The following is a 15,369-nucleotide window of genomic DNA, read 5'->3' on the forward strand; positions in this document are numbered from 1 at the left end:
ATATCCCCAAATGTGAGCAATTGCTGGTCCTAGAAAAATGCATGAGAGGGGCTCTTCAAAATTGTCATAATGCACTACAAGGATCATAAAATGCAACAGTAGTGCATCGAAGAAGCTTACAAGTATTTCACGATATCCCCAAATGTGAGTTGACCAAGGGCATGCCAGACATCAGAGTGTTCTTCTAGATGGCCCTTGTGCTTGGGTGCTCAACTATTGTCCTTGCACTTCCAAATTATGCTGTGCCAACCCACCAACTCAGCACCCATACAAACTATAGCAATCCAAAAATCCTGAACAATCAACCCATCTAGGTACTCCATTATGCCAAACAAGAGTACACCCAAGTCCATAGTATGCAAATTCTCCTATGACCAAAGGAGATTAAAAATGGAAGTAAAATGTATCCCACATCATGATATGATGCTGCCCACTAGATGCCTACCTTCTCCATCGAGTTCACACCAAAAGCTCACTTATATTAACATAGCTCAATAAGCAGAACTGTTTTTGCAAGAACATAGGTCCAATATGAGTCCAGAGTGAAAAATACAAAATAAATTGCATGCAAAAAAACCATCATTTTAGCTACCTTACTGAATAATCTACAAGAATCATTAAAGAATGATATACAGTACCGATGCCCAACCAACTTAAACATACAACAATCTAACTACATCTAACTGAATCCTCTCAATCATGTAGCTTACTAAAATCTGCTGTTGTGGCTCCTGCCTCTACTGGGACTGGCCCTGTTGCAGCCCAAAACGCCTAAACTGGCTTAAAAACTGAAGTGTCCAATGTGACTACCACTTCAGGTGCCAGACTAAATAATCTAAGAGATTTAATAACAGGATGGAACTCATGGCATCTCCCATCATGGCAGGCTCACCTTATCCCTGGATTGAATACAAATGACATAGCCGACATAATCTTCAAAAATTCAGCTGCCAAACTCAATAATGTATTTGCATTTACTCTTGCATCCAACTGCTTCTGTTGTCACTGACTAACCCTGATGTGGCCAAAGTCCCTGGTATGACAACTAACCCTGTTGTCACTGACTAACCCTGATGTGGCCAAAGCTAATATATGTAACTAGAAAACAATGCATTGCCCTGTTTGAAGAAACTGCTACAGAAAACAGGTCAAAAAATGGTTGACACATCATACCATTGCAATAATCCTCCTTTCTCTTTGATATTTGTTGAGACCCCTGCCTGCATCCCAAGCACCTAGATGCCAGCTTCACCTGCATCGGACAGGGGTTGAGGAAGCCATGTGTTGCTATACGAGTATCTCCAATCCAGAGTCAAGTCAACTTGGACATTAGAGGCCTGCACGGCCACACTGGTATTGCCAAGGGAGACGACAGGCCATGCCTGCTATCAGCACAGCAGCAGCAGGAACAAGCATTGCCGTTCCTTGGGAATTTCCTGCAGGTGGCTGGGAAGTCGCTGCAGGTGTCGCTGGGCATACTGGCCCGGCGATACGGCCCCATCATGTACCTGCGGCAGGCTGGGCCGGGCCCCGTGCATCGTGGTGTCGTCCACCGCCATGGTGCGCGCCTGCTTCAAGGACCACGACCACATCTTCGCCGGTCGCCCACGCTACGCATACGGCTGCCTCCTCATGTACCACTGCAAGGGCATCGGCTTTGCCCCCTACGGCCCCCGCTGGTCCCTCATGTGACAGCGCCGGTGCTCATGCCCATGCTTATGGGAAAGAAGCGGAGACCTGAGCCTTCTGAGCGCAGGAAGACGTCGAATGACTGCAGGCCGCCGGAGCTACCACTGGAGACGAGAAACTGGCCGGCCTGATCGGCGTCGGGGGACAGGGCGACGAGGTAGAGAGCGAGTTCCTCGGCGTCGAACTCCTCTGCAGCGAAGGCGTCGAGGAGGGATGCCGCCGCTGCCTTCGGCGGCCACACAGGTGTCAGCCAGGAGCCTCCGGCTGCGACGCCGGAGCTGGTCATGGATGGGGGCCGTGATGGAGTCGTCGGCCTTGCCATTGCCGCAGTAGGGGTCCGGCACGTCGAACTCACCCCAGATGTTGAGGACTGTGTTGACGCAGCGGGAGGGCTCCAGGAAGAATACGCCGGACACCTCGGCCTACGACTACGCGCACCAGCCCTCCCAACTCTGACCGCTTGGCACCCCCCACAGCACGCTCGAGAACTGCCGCCGCCCGTCGCCCTTGCAACCATCGTCCTGGAATGAACCCCAGTTGGGATTGCAGGCCGCCTGTGCACCTCCCACCTCTTCTCCCCCAAGCATTTTCATTCAAAAATCTCATTCACATTTTTTGAGTTGAAGATTTCTACATCTACTACTACCAAAAATGTCTTTTGTGAACCTTGGACAAGGTTTTCACGTTGGCAGCCAACAACATCAGTCACATGGTCATGGGGAATTGTTTCTTTGAGTGGACTAGTGCTCCTACCCCCCAAGTGGAGGAGTTCAAGAAAATGATCAATGACTTCTTTTGGCTGGTAGGAGTCTTCAACCTTGGGGACTACATCCCTTCTTATGAAGCCTTGACTTGCAAGGATATGAGGGCAAAAAGAAACAGCTCCACAAGAAACTCGACTCTTTTTGGAAGTGCACCATATGAGAGCACTCTCACCTAGAGTGTGAAAGAGGGGGGCATTTCCTTGACTTCCTTATGTCCCTTACTACTTCGACTACTCCAGAATCGTACAAGCTCAACATGGAGGAAGTTAAGGGTGCCTTGATGGTTTGTATTGAATGGTTTTCTTCTTCTCACATCTTGGAAGTTAAATTTGGATCTTAGGGTTCTTCTTGTTATGGTCATCTTGATGGGAATAGTTGCATATTATATTCATCTTCACCAAAGGTTGTCTCTGTGTACATGTAGGACCTCTTCGCAGCTGGCACTGATACCACGGGAGTTTGTGTTGAATGGGCAATGACAGAGCTCCTATGTAATCCAAATGTGTTGAAGAAAGCTCAAGCTGAGCTTGATTGTGTAGTGGGAAAGAATAGCATGGTGCAAGAATCAGACATCCAACAACTCAAGTACTTGCAAGCCATTGTAAAGGAGACATTACGACTCCATCCACCGTCACCCCTTCTTGGAGCACGTGAAGCTTTAGACTCTTGTGAAATCGCAGGATATTCCATACCCAAGGGCACACGTCTCATAGTCAATGCATGGTCATTGGGACATGATGAAAGTGTTTGGGAGAGACCTTTGGAATTTATTCTTGAAAGAGTCCTGCACACAAGCATTGATGTTCACGGACACAATTTTGAGCTAGTTCCATTTGGAGGAGGTAAGACACATATGCATGGGGATACCATTGGCCTTATGCAATGTGCAGTTTTCTCTTGCAAGCTTGTTACATAGCTTTGATTGGTCCCTTGCACCTCATGAAACACTTGATATGTCCGAGAAGTTTGGAACAGCATTGGCAAAAGTAAAACCCCTCTTACTAACACCCACACCCTGACTTTCGAAAGAGATATATGGGTACACAAATATCACAATATTAATATCACAAGAGAGACAAGTACACAAATATAACTCAATGGAAAAGAGAGACTACATAAGTGTTGAAGTTGTAAATCATGAGTTTATGTTTGCCTTATCTGTGAATTGTCATTATCATTCATGCCAACAAAGGGTTTTCCTTTTGAATAGATTGTGGTGGTAGATGTGGATAAAGTAATTGTAGTTAGCAAGCAACCATTGCTTGAACGAGTATGTTAGAGCTTGAGTGCAAGAGATGAAAGACCAAGATAGCATGAATTTTTGAATAACAAGAATACCTTTAGAGTGGTGGATGTTAACCCCTCTATTCTATAGTCAAGTGAGGTATTAGAGCCATCTCTATTCCCTTCTTGCTTACAGTTTCTTCATGGTATTGGAGCCTGATATGCTCTGTGACATTTGTCAAGTAATAATATTATAGATGTATTGCTGAAGAAGCATGTATAGAGGAAAAGGGGCTAGCAATGGAGTTCAACAATTGGTGAGAACTGAGTGACCAAGTGTTGACTCATGTTTATGCCCCAACCTCCATAGCGAATGATCTTTTTGAGCCACCTTGTCTAGATCGATGATGGTATCTTGGCACCATTAATTAGTGCTCCGAAATCCCTCCAATATTTAGTGCTCCGAAATCCCTCCAATATGTAAAGAGTCGTGTAATATATGATCAAAGCCTCCAACTTTGGCTTTCATTGGCTTGGTTAGTAAGCTAACTAAATTTTGAGTTGGCAGCTTATTAAACACTTCTTGTGCTTTTGCAAGCAAGCTAAGTTCAACGCACATATCTACCAATACAATGCCACAACTACTATATCATGTGTATTTCTTAGCCCTTCTATGCCACTTCTATGCATCCACATGCCTTGAAGATGCAACCAAAAGTGACTAAATAAGCCCCAGCTTGTGTACCTTGGTATGTATCTTTTTTCCCTTCTTTGATACAAGCTTTCATAATGCAAGTGTGAATGACCAAATTTGTAGACGCTCACCTTTGAGATGTTGCCAAAACATCTCAAAGCTTCGGCACCATGTCCATGCTTTGCCTATCTCTAGTGATCAAGGCACTTCAAGAGACTTTGTTTGGTACTGGGAACTTGTCAAACACTTCTTTTCCTTTTGCGAGTGCAACACACTTTGAATACACATAGAGCTAGGCAACACCAACACAGATGTCCTTTTTAAGAAACCTTATCTTGATGATATCTATATGCATCATGCTGCCTCAATGGAGGTCTTACAAAGCTTCTTTGGCTTCATAGCTAATTAGGTAGAAAACATGCAAAACCCTACTATCCATTACTAAAACCTCTTCTTCCACACTGTCTTTCATGTGCTATATACCCTTATTCTTCTAATCCCCACTAAAATCAATAGATTGCATGCTATCCTTTTTCCTATAAGATTTGCTAATGTGAAGGGTTCCTAATCTATAAGAGAGCTAATTCATATTCAAAGAACTACTTAGAATCTTGAAGAAGAATTCAAATAAAATAAAAGTATGTTCTACACAATGCATACTAGATGTTCTATACAAATGTACTTGTGTGTCCACACTCGCACTTCAATTTCTCCAGACACGATATGTACATGTGGACTAATGTATTGCATCTTACTCTCACACATGTACAAATTGCCCCAAAGACCTTGTACCCTACTTCTTATCCTAAGGTACTTGAAAGTGTGTGTATAAATGCATCTACAATGTGTGAAAGTATTTGCACTCTTGTCCAAGAATCGTGCAAATTTGGCCTTACATATTACCTAAGTGCATAAGGTAATCATCAGCTTCAATATGTCTAAGTAATCCAGTGGATAAGGTGTTCTTTTAGTAAAATGCTATGAGCCATAATGACATGGGATGGCCATTTTCTAGCTTGCCATCCTAGACCTAGCTTATCCTCAAACCAACCCACATCCCAATCCCATCCACTTATAAGATCCCTCTTTGATGGTGACAAAGGAGGACAATTCTAGTCCACATCCCCATTCCCATTCCCATTCCCAAAACCATCCACATCACTATGCTATGAGCACTAAGTAGTAGAGTGTGATGGTGGTATAGTGTCTAAGTATTATATAATCATGTGCTAATGCTACCTAGAGTGATTCATGAGTGCCTAATGTGGCCTAAATTGCTAAGAGGTTATTGTCATAAAAAAATGAAGTTCTCAATGTGGTCAAAGGGTGCCTCGTGATCAAGGGTAAGAGAGTGGAGATGGTAAAGTGAGTTGAAATAAAGTGCATGATTGTGCAACTACGTGACTATGCGATTGAGTATGTGCACGTGGAAGAGTGTGCTTGAATTTTTGCCTAATTAAACATGTGGCCAAAGTGCTCCAAGTAGTTAGGACGATGTGCTTCAAGTGATCGAGTTCTCCAATGTGGCTAAACAATCATGTGGCCTATCTACATAGTAGTTGAGTGGACTAAGGTGCTTAAGTGGTTGGGTGAAAAAGGCAATGTGTGGTCCGCATGATGAAGAGGGAAAAGACAGTGTGGTTCAAGGGTACTAACCAATGTGGTGAATGCTCATGCATAGCCATGGTTGATGCAAATATATACCCATACAATATTGATAGCTTGTAGATATGTTGCAAGATGAGACTCATGTAGGTACTTATGATATAGGGGAGATGCCATGTACACCTCAACCTATAGCCAAGTGAGAAAAATGCTACTCGATGCAATGGGAACAACACTCCACTCGTCATCAAGCTAGTTACTTGTGCACAAGTGAGAGATCAACTTCTTCAACTAATCTTGCTAATTCTCAGTCCCTTAAGATAATCTATGAGAAGTATGTGGTGTAATATTTTAGTGGTTCACTACACCAATAATTCAACCATTACTTTGCTGCTATGATCATAGACCATGTGTAAGAATCAACTCCATGGTATCAGAGTGATGATTGCGATGGAAAATTGAGCCAAATTAATTACAAAAGCATATTATAACTAGCAAACAGTGTAAATGAGGACGACTCAATCGCACTCAAAATGATTAGTTCTAACATAAGCCTCAACTTAGCTCTAATATTTTATTTTTAATATTATAAATACAATTAATGAATGAAAAATTTAATGAATATGAATAAATTAAAAGAAAATAGAGACAACAATGCACTCTAAATAGATGAGTACAATCGCTTTAAAGCTAAAGTATATAAATAGCTTTATGTGATAACAGTCTCCATAATAGTAATATTTCACATTGCACTCCACTAGTGATCAATATTACAATCATTACATCTCTATATGTCTAGTTATTTGCTCACCAAAAGTAAAACAAATTAATTGCCTATTATCGTCTGTTTAGCACAATATGATCATCATCACACATATAAAAAGTTAGAATTGTACTACAAATAGGTCAAAATTAATGAGAATCCACAAAATGACTAAATACAACTTATTTTTATAGAAGTAACACATGATGTATAAGCCTATCTTACTCTTTGTATTCTTTACCTTAAATTAGAATTAGACTCAATATATACTAGGCTTATACTACATTAAAGGTTAGTGTTAGGGCTAGGCTCGTAGTAAGGTAGAGCTTAAGCTTAGGCTTAGGTTTAGATTGGATTAGTTATATAGGCAAGGTATATGCATAGGCTCCTCATACATACAAACTGATAGAGGCTATAGAGTGGCTAGACATAGGTATGTCTAACATAAATACACAAGGGGTAGGCATAGGGGTACACATATGGCAAGTTAGAAAAATACTAGGCATACTATAAGCCAATCCTATGTGTATACATAGTCTAAGCATATTCTAGGAAGAGTTTAGACATAGGGTAAGCATATGCTAGGAGCCAATGCCTAACACAACCCTATCATATTCTATGGTTACCTTGTGCCTAGAAAATGCCAGATATAAGTTGTATTCTTTTGCATAGCATATAATGTTCCTACTTTATATTATCGAGCCAATGCCTAACCTAGCATGTGCTTATCCTATGCCTAATGTATAAGCTAGGCTATATATATATATAAGCTATGGATAGGCTAGACTAAGCATAGGCTACACAAACTAGTGAGTATAGCTATAAGTGTGGAATCGAAAGCTTAGCTCATAAGTGAGTAATATACAAATGTAAATTTCAAATAAACTAATATTTATTTACTAGTTTTACCTAGCAAAATCGTGAGTCTACATTAACTTGAAAGACTATCCATAATTTCCTAGTTAGATGATAGTACTTGCTAGTTATGACTAGTGAAAAAAAAAATCCTAGTTATGTTGATATTGTTACTAGATATACAATAACTTACTAGATAATGTTACGAGATAAGGCTTCAACTTTCTAGATACTATCTAGAAAAAGGGATTTACTAGTTAGAAGAGATTCGTGATGACAAAATTATCTAGTTATAACTAGAAAATTCTACATTCTTCCTAGTTTGGTTGCTATTCTTCCTAGTTATAGTGTGAACTTTCTATATAGTAAGTGGTCTAGAGTTTGTTGTGTCGATCAGCTGCTATAGATTGAACTCTGATTCAATTTCATTGGATCTCTTCATGAATTCGATAACTATTGATAAGTTTTGATGGACTTAAACCAAATCTACATTGCAACTATGAGCCTCTCCCATTCCTTCTTGCTCATGAGAATCGTCACAGTTTTACTAGAGAGTGAGCTGGGTATAAGCTTAGATTTGAGCTCAACATATCACACAAAATTCAGACTAAAGCCATTATGCTGACAATAAATTTTACATAGGGCAGGCATACTTCGCTTAATTAACTTTACGCATATCACATACTTAATAACATTACAATTGTTCCATATCCGAAGAGATTCCAAAACATCCAAAACGTTTAAATGGTCTCTATATATGCATAGTCAATTCTTCACCTCAAACTTTCACCTGTGTACCTTAGATGAAGCTTACTTACAAAATCTACAAGTTGCCCTGCGTTCATGAGAGTCAAATAGAAAGAGTCACTGCACAAAAAGGCTGTAACTATCTACAGAGTACGCTAAAATACCTCAATTCACATGGTCATGAATATTTCATGCATAACCATCATGATGAATTGGGAAGAAGATCTGCGAATGATTCCTCTGTGGTAGGAGCTGCTGCATTGGCAGCATCACCAAACAGCTTGCTTGTCTCTTGCCGCAGCCGCTCATCGGCCATCTTGTTTAGGACAGAGTTCCATTGGTTCCTCTCCTTCTTTGTGATGAACCTCCACCCTAGTTTTGGCTCCACGCTCACAGCTGTCAGTGCAAAGTGCACCTTATCATCCTGCTGCTTCATCAAGGCCAGCACCATGGAGTTCTTCAGTGTGCCATCAATCCCTATTTCCTTCTTCACCAGGGTCCCTTGTGCTGCCCTGCTCTCTACCATTTTCAGCACAGCTTCTGCTTGCACTGGGGTTATCACATCACCCATCAGCTTCATCTGGCTCTCAATGTATGCAGAGAGATCAGAGCCATCGGCCTCAGTAATGGAATATATGGTCTCTGGAAGAGCAAAAAACTTGATGTCCAAAGCTGCCTTTGTTTCGATGTCAGATAGGACAACCTGATCCGCCTTGCTGCACATTAGATGCAATCACTGAAGCAGAGAGAAAATTTACGTCCTTCTGAATTGATGTTTTACACAAACTATAATGTCATCAAACAATATGATCAAGGCAACGAGGATATAATATATGTTGCACCTGATGGAATCAAATGCTGACTGCCATGAAATCTGTTGAAGAGGAGATTTGGCAATCTGAACTGCAGTTTCTGCTTCTTCAATGTTTGCAGGGTTGCTGGTATATTTATTTGACCACACCTTGAATGCAAAGATGGCCACAAAGCAGGCCAGGAAGTGCAAGTAAAACAACCAGTGGCTCGAATTCTCATTGCGCGGCCGCATTCTTCCTGTAGCCTGCTGAGCTGTACTAGCTGGAGGAATACCGGGTTGGACAATACTCATCTGACAGACAATAATTAGTATTCTCATCATGATAGAACTGGTCATTTGGAAGGGTTTCACAGAAGATGGAATTAGATGATAATCGTACTACCTAGAGAAAGACGATCTTTGCCCTAAGAAACATCCCCTAATCTATATATGCGCTGGAGGTAATCATCTTTCGACTGCATAGTTTTAATGATGGTTAAGCACAGAGGCAACGCAGATATTGTAGAAAATCATATTGAGAGTGCGTGATGATGATTGATCGCAAAGGCAACCCAAATATCGCAGGAAATCATATTCAGACAGCGAAATAAGGGTAAGGATCTAATGCTGCAGGAAATCAAAATTGAGTCTGCGAAACAAGGATGAGGATTAAGCATGAGGCAATCTAGATATCGCAGTTAGGTGTTCTTACTCAGACCGCATAATATTAACGACGATAATCCTCTGATGCCTGGAGCTGGCAGCTTGAAAACGCAACGCGAATCATGAATGACACAGGCCGGCAGAGAGAGAGAGAGAGAGAGAGAGAGAGAGAGAGAGAGAGATTAATGAATAGATTGATTGATTGAATGAATGTAGCCTACTGCGACGGTACAAACAACAGCGGAGCAAGGCAAGAGACTAGAGATTTATGCAGGAACAACGAAGACAGACCTTAATTAGGCCTTAACACCAGCATACAGTATCGCATGCATGCAGCAGAGCTGCCTACCGTAGATCTTAATCAGATCTTACCTTCGGAAGCTCGGTAATGGCGGGTGCTGCGACGAAGAGAGCGTGCTCTTAGTGATGATGACGACGAAGAAGACGACGATGAGTCAATTGATCTCCATGCAATAATTTGTCGGAAGTTAAAACGCAGGCTTTGCGATCCGAAAAAGCATCCGTGATCTGCGTATTTTCCTCTGCCTTCGAAACGTACAGCTAAATACAGCCTCCTTTTATACACACGCAAAAAGGCTTCTTCTTTCAGAAATTAATCAAGCCCGACAAACCCAAAAAAATAGCAATCTTATTACTAGCTTACTACTATGACTTAAGATATTGTAAAACTGGCCTCTCCTTTGTACAAATACAAAATATTATGAGTACAAAAAATATATGTATATATTATGAGTATCTTGCTCCTCAAGCTAATGCCTCTATACGGACGACAAAAGCTTGATAATGAAGCCTCAAATCACCCCTCAATGGCCTAAAGCTTAATAGTCAAGCAACAAGACAAATAGACAAATTACATATTCTATGTTTAGGTGTCAATACCTAGGTTTGGGAAGATATGTTAATACAAAACTTTGAAGAGGGATGTGTGGAGATGTCATATGTAGCCCATTAGCATTAGCAAGGAACATCGAAATTGAACTTTCTTCTTGTAACTTAGGGTCCATTAGCAAGGAATATGGAACATGAGCTTTCTCCTTGTAACTTAGGGCCCATCTAAGGAAAGATTTGAAGAAGTAAGGACTTAGTGTACTCCCATGAAAGTGGAAAAGAAAGGATATTAAATGCAAACAAGCTAACATGGCCGTTAAAGTGCGAAGTCCCTCTTATATGTGTAGGTTCTTACACTGAATGTTCACATTGCACCATAAGTTTTAATTGGGACTTAGACTATCTAAACATAGTACTAATTCAATGCATTATTTTATTTAGAAGTTTATGTAAAGCAGATTGAATAATTTATACAAAAGGGGTTTCTTAATGAATTTTATCAGAAACTATAATTTTTTTAAAGGAAAAATTTGTCATTCTAATGTATGGATACATAGAAGCATGGGGAGCCTTTGAAATACCCATGAACACATGTCAGACAAAGGATTTGTTATGTGAAACCCCTAGGATGATATGTTTCTACAAATCTTGAGTTATTTCATGTGCAATTGTGTATAACAAACCACTTCAATATGGCTAGGTTTGGACTACATGAGTCTATACAATGACATGTGTGTCATCCAACAAATCCATTTTCAAATTTTATTTGACATAAAGCTACCAGGGTCATAAGGGACTTTTCCCCACCCTCTAGTTGCAAGCAAACCTAGTAGCCAAATCTTAACTTTGAAGTTCTCGTTGCAATTTAAATCACAGCATGATTTGATTTGAGGCTAGAGTGGAACTTGGCAATGGTAGGGTTGAATAAGGTTGCAAACTAGTCTTGATGTTAAATAAAAAAAATAAAAGAATTATGTTGGCTCCTTTTTTGGAAAAACTATGATATACATAAAGAAACAAAAGGAGGAACTTATATCTTTCTTGAACATGGGAAAAAAACATGAGTTTAAGAGGACAAAGAAAAGACAATTGGTTGATTATATTGAGCCAAATGTTTTTTGTGTAGATAGGCATTGTGCAACTTTGAGGTCCTCAAGAGTCGCCACAAATTACATATCCCATATTGCGATGGTTGATAGGATTCGTCATCTCACCCAACATCTTTACTTATTTTCGAGTCCTAGATATGAGCTCATTCTCGTATTCATTCACCTTAGTCAAGAAACACCTCTCAATGTGTAGGTTTTTTTTTATAAAAATATTTATTATTGAACATCATGTTATCCATACTAAAAGGAGCATCCCAAAGCTGACTAAACCTAATCCAACCACATTCCTATACAACTTACTTTGTGAAATTTCCCCTAATTAGAGCTTGAAGGTTGAAAGTACATGTTACAATGAGGAAGGGAGTACATAATAAATGTGAAGGTTGAAAATACATTCTACAATGAAATAGATATAAATGTGAGGGATGAACCCAATTCAAGTTTTCATGAATCTTGCTCAAACTCTATCTAAAGAGGACTCTTTCACATATCTAGAGAGCTCTATGTAGAATAGGTTATGAGAGTCACAAACCTTGGGTAGAATAGACATGCACCGCATTCCAAATATTATTCAACCTAGTTTTTCATTAAGAGGCCCTAGGGGGTTCCACCTTATAGAATATGTAATTTACCATGTGAGTTCAAAAATAGGGTATTGCATTTACAAAATTTTATAGGATTATATTCACAAAAATGGTTTTTAATTAAAATTTAAAAAATCTGTAAGTTTAATAAAGTAAAATGGGTCATTTTAAGGCCTTATAGCATGTAAATAAAGGGTATTTCTTAATATCCTTTGAACGCACGTTGTATAAATGATTTGTTCTAGGTCGACCCCCCAAGCAAGAGGCATTCTAATGAGATTCCATCTTTTGTTGATCTTGTCAATAAGGATACCTGGATAAATAAAGATGCTAGGATTTCAAGAGAGGACATAGAGGAAGCCTTATGAATATGATAGGAACTTTAGAATAAGAACCATTGCTTGCATAGATCTCACACAAATTTGAGATCATACTTGATGGAGAATCATAACCATTATCATAATGCAATTTTTTATAAGACAATACTTGTATTACAATTCTAAAGAAGACATTTCATATAGCCTCTGACTAGCATTGAAAGCACCAAAGGGCTTGTATCCCAAGACTATTATTCATATACCTAAAGGAGACTTCTAGATAGGTGATAATATAAGCATAATGCATGTTATTATATGAATACTATAACTATTTAGGACACAAATACAAGCATAAGAACTAATACAAGTGACCTCTAGAAAATTCCAAATGATCTTCTACATATGTTATTATTGGAACCGATGTACGTTAGTAGCTAATGAGCTTTGACAATTGGAAGCTAGCTCGTGTGTTCATTCATCTACATCATATGCTTCCAAAGGTCTAGGTACTCAAGTATTCCAAGTGAGATTGTCAAAATAAGGGTTTTCTTCACTTCATATTGTGGCAACAATTGAAGTTATTGACAATAGTGGTTTTAGGGTCCTCCTTTAGGTTAAAGATGTATACCATGGCTCCAAGTTAAAAACTCTAAAAACTAGATTGATCTTCATAGTTTGGTATGTGAAGTCAATATTCACATGTACTAACATTGTTGATAATCAATTTGAATCATTCAAAGCTATGATAATCCAACTTATGGTGTGGGTGCATTTGAGCATAGATCATTTCCTAGAAGCTAAGCTACATTATTGCTAACCTTATATGATATACACTACATTTGATGTTGAGATCAATTTCTCTTATACTTCCACTAAGCATTGTTGGTGTGTATTTTCAATCCTTTGTATTGAATGTTTAACAAGTATTACTCTAAAATTGTGGTGACTAAGTTCTTCACTTGGTGATTTATATGAGCATTCATACTTGAAAAAGAATGAGAGTGCCTTAAGTGGAAGCATGAGTGTTATTGTTGTAGAGAACTTAGCAATGGTAAAAATTCCATCCAACTATCTTTAGTGAAATTATCTGATTGCTTAATGAATGGATTGCACCAGGATTTGGTCCATTCAATCCATTTATATATCACTTCAGGATTGATTGAGCAAATACACATTGATTTTTAGTTTGAGAGCACCACTTCAAAAAAACTAGATATATACTATGAACCATAATTACAAACTATACCAAAAGATAATCCATGGTATTGATAGGCATTCTCAAGAAAGAGTTTTGTTTTTCTCTCCTCAATAATTGATGTTGTTGTTGGAATGAAGTGTGTTATTTTTGTGAACTTATGAATGAGTACTAAAATGGGATTAACACCTTATTACTCTAGTGAAGTTGATCAATATTGATTACCTTGATTTTCTATGAATAGGCAAGGGATGAAGTAAGATTTATGGATCATAATGTGGAATCATTGATTCAACATTAAATGATCACATATGCTCCCTTTTAACATGTTCCCCTCATATTTTGTCTACCTCTTTTGAAATTTCTATTCAATATCTAGATTGTGTAGCAAAGTAGTCCAATAACAATTAGATCTGTAGAAGATCAAAGGCTATTTTGGATGCTTGTTTTTCTATGGTTAGCTCAAAAGGTTGGGATTTAAATACAAAATTACTCAAGGAAAGAGTATGTCCCCAACAATGAATGACTCAAGGGGGTCACTCATAAATATGTAAGTATAGTAAAACCCTAAAGTTCAATAACTTTCCTCTTATGAGGGTTATAAAAACTTGGCAAGGTTAAGGATTGTTGTGCCATGACTTACAAGGAATCTCAACTTGATGAAGAAGAAGAAAAAGAACAAGGGGAAGAATAAATTGATTCTTTATTGAAAAATAAAGAGTTACAACAATACACTTCTTGATATAATATTGATACAATGGTTTTTACAATAAGGCTAGATCCTCAACAAGATGAGAGCTTAATATAAGACTAGTTCAAATACAAGGCAAGACAAGAACTTGAGATACATGGCTTAAATTGGAACTAGAGTGTACTTACCTTATAAGAGCCTCATAACTAGCTAAGATTGAAGAGCTTCTAGCCCAAGACCCCTACTCCTACTACTAGATGATGATATCATTGATGACATAAGCATTATTGACATAAGAGATTATATGGGCAATGCTAGGAGAATAGCCTTAGAATCTTCTAAAACTATCTTAGATGTTCTAAAAGTTTCAAGAAGATATTAGGTTTCTTGGTCTCCATGACAGTATCCCCTCCTTTAGCAACAACAAGATGCTCCATGAGAGGAGTGGTGGGGTTTCTTGGTAAGGCTCTTCAGTTCAATGGATATCATTGATGAAAATCCTTTACTTTAATAAGGACTCAATGAACATGGGATGCGGGTTCCCATGTTTTCTCATTAACATTATATGCCTTCAAATGAGCGAGATGTTCAAACCTTTCATGAGAGATTTTGGAATCAAGGATAGTTTCAAATTTATACTTGGGTGACCTTTGATTTCAATAGGTAATGGTAATTGTAAGTTCATCTTGTAATGAATGAAGCTGAGAGGAGAGAGGAGAAAGAGAGAAAGATGAATAAGAAGAAAGAATAAAAGAGGATAGAGAAAAACAAGAACAAAGGAGAAATAAGGAGGAAGCCATGGAAGCTAAAGAGAAATGTGAAGAGTC

The 15,369-nt window shown here is 38.9% G+C and overlaps 1 protein-coding gene across 1 annotated transcript; it reads right to left on the reverse strand.

The window, feature by feature from the left end:
- Positions 1-8,359: 8,359 nt before the first annotated feature.
- On the reverse strand, positions 8,360-10,374 carry LOC148015108 (uncharacterized). The gene is made up of 3 exons (XM_087665676.1): positions 10,170-10,374; positions 9,184-9,446; positions 8,360-9,057 (listed from the first exon to the last, which is right to left on the reverse strand). Exons 2-3 carry the CDS (start codon positions 9,444-9,446, stop codon positions 8,544-8,546), a joined length of 777 nt encoding a protein of 258 aa, XP_087521802.1. The 5' UTR covers positions 10,170-10,374; the 3' UTR covers positions 8,360-8,543.
- Between the last annotated feature and the right edge of the window lie 4,995 nt (positions 10,375-15,369).

Source organism: Lygodium microphyllum, chromosome 24 (assembly GCF_053477565.2).
Source record: "Lygodium microphyllum isolate KBCC chromosome 24, Lygodium_microphyllum_v1.1.10, whole genome shotgun sequence".
Classification (NCBI taxonomy): domain Eukaryota; kingdom Viridiplantae; phylum Streptophyta; class Polypodiopsida; order Schizaeales; family Lygodiaceae; genus Lygodium; species Lygodium microphyllum.

Excerpts from the sequence above, each read along its gene's own strand:
- LOC148015108 (XM_087665676.1), bottom strand. The coding sequence starts at position 9,446 with ATGAGTATTGTCCAACCCGGTATTCCTCCAGCTAGTACAGCTCAGCAG. Across the intron at positions 9,058-9,183 it reads TCAGCATTTGATTCCATCAG|CAAGGCGGATCAGGTTGTCC; the intron begins GTGCAACATATA and ends TCTAATGTGCAG.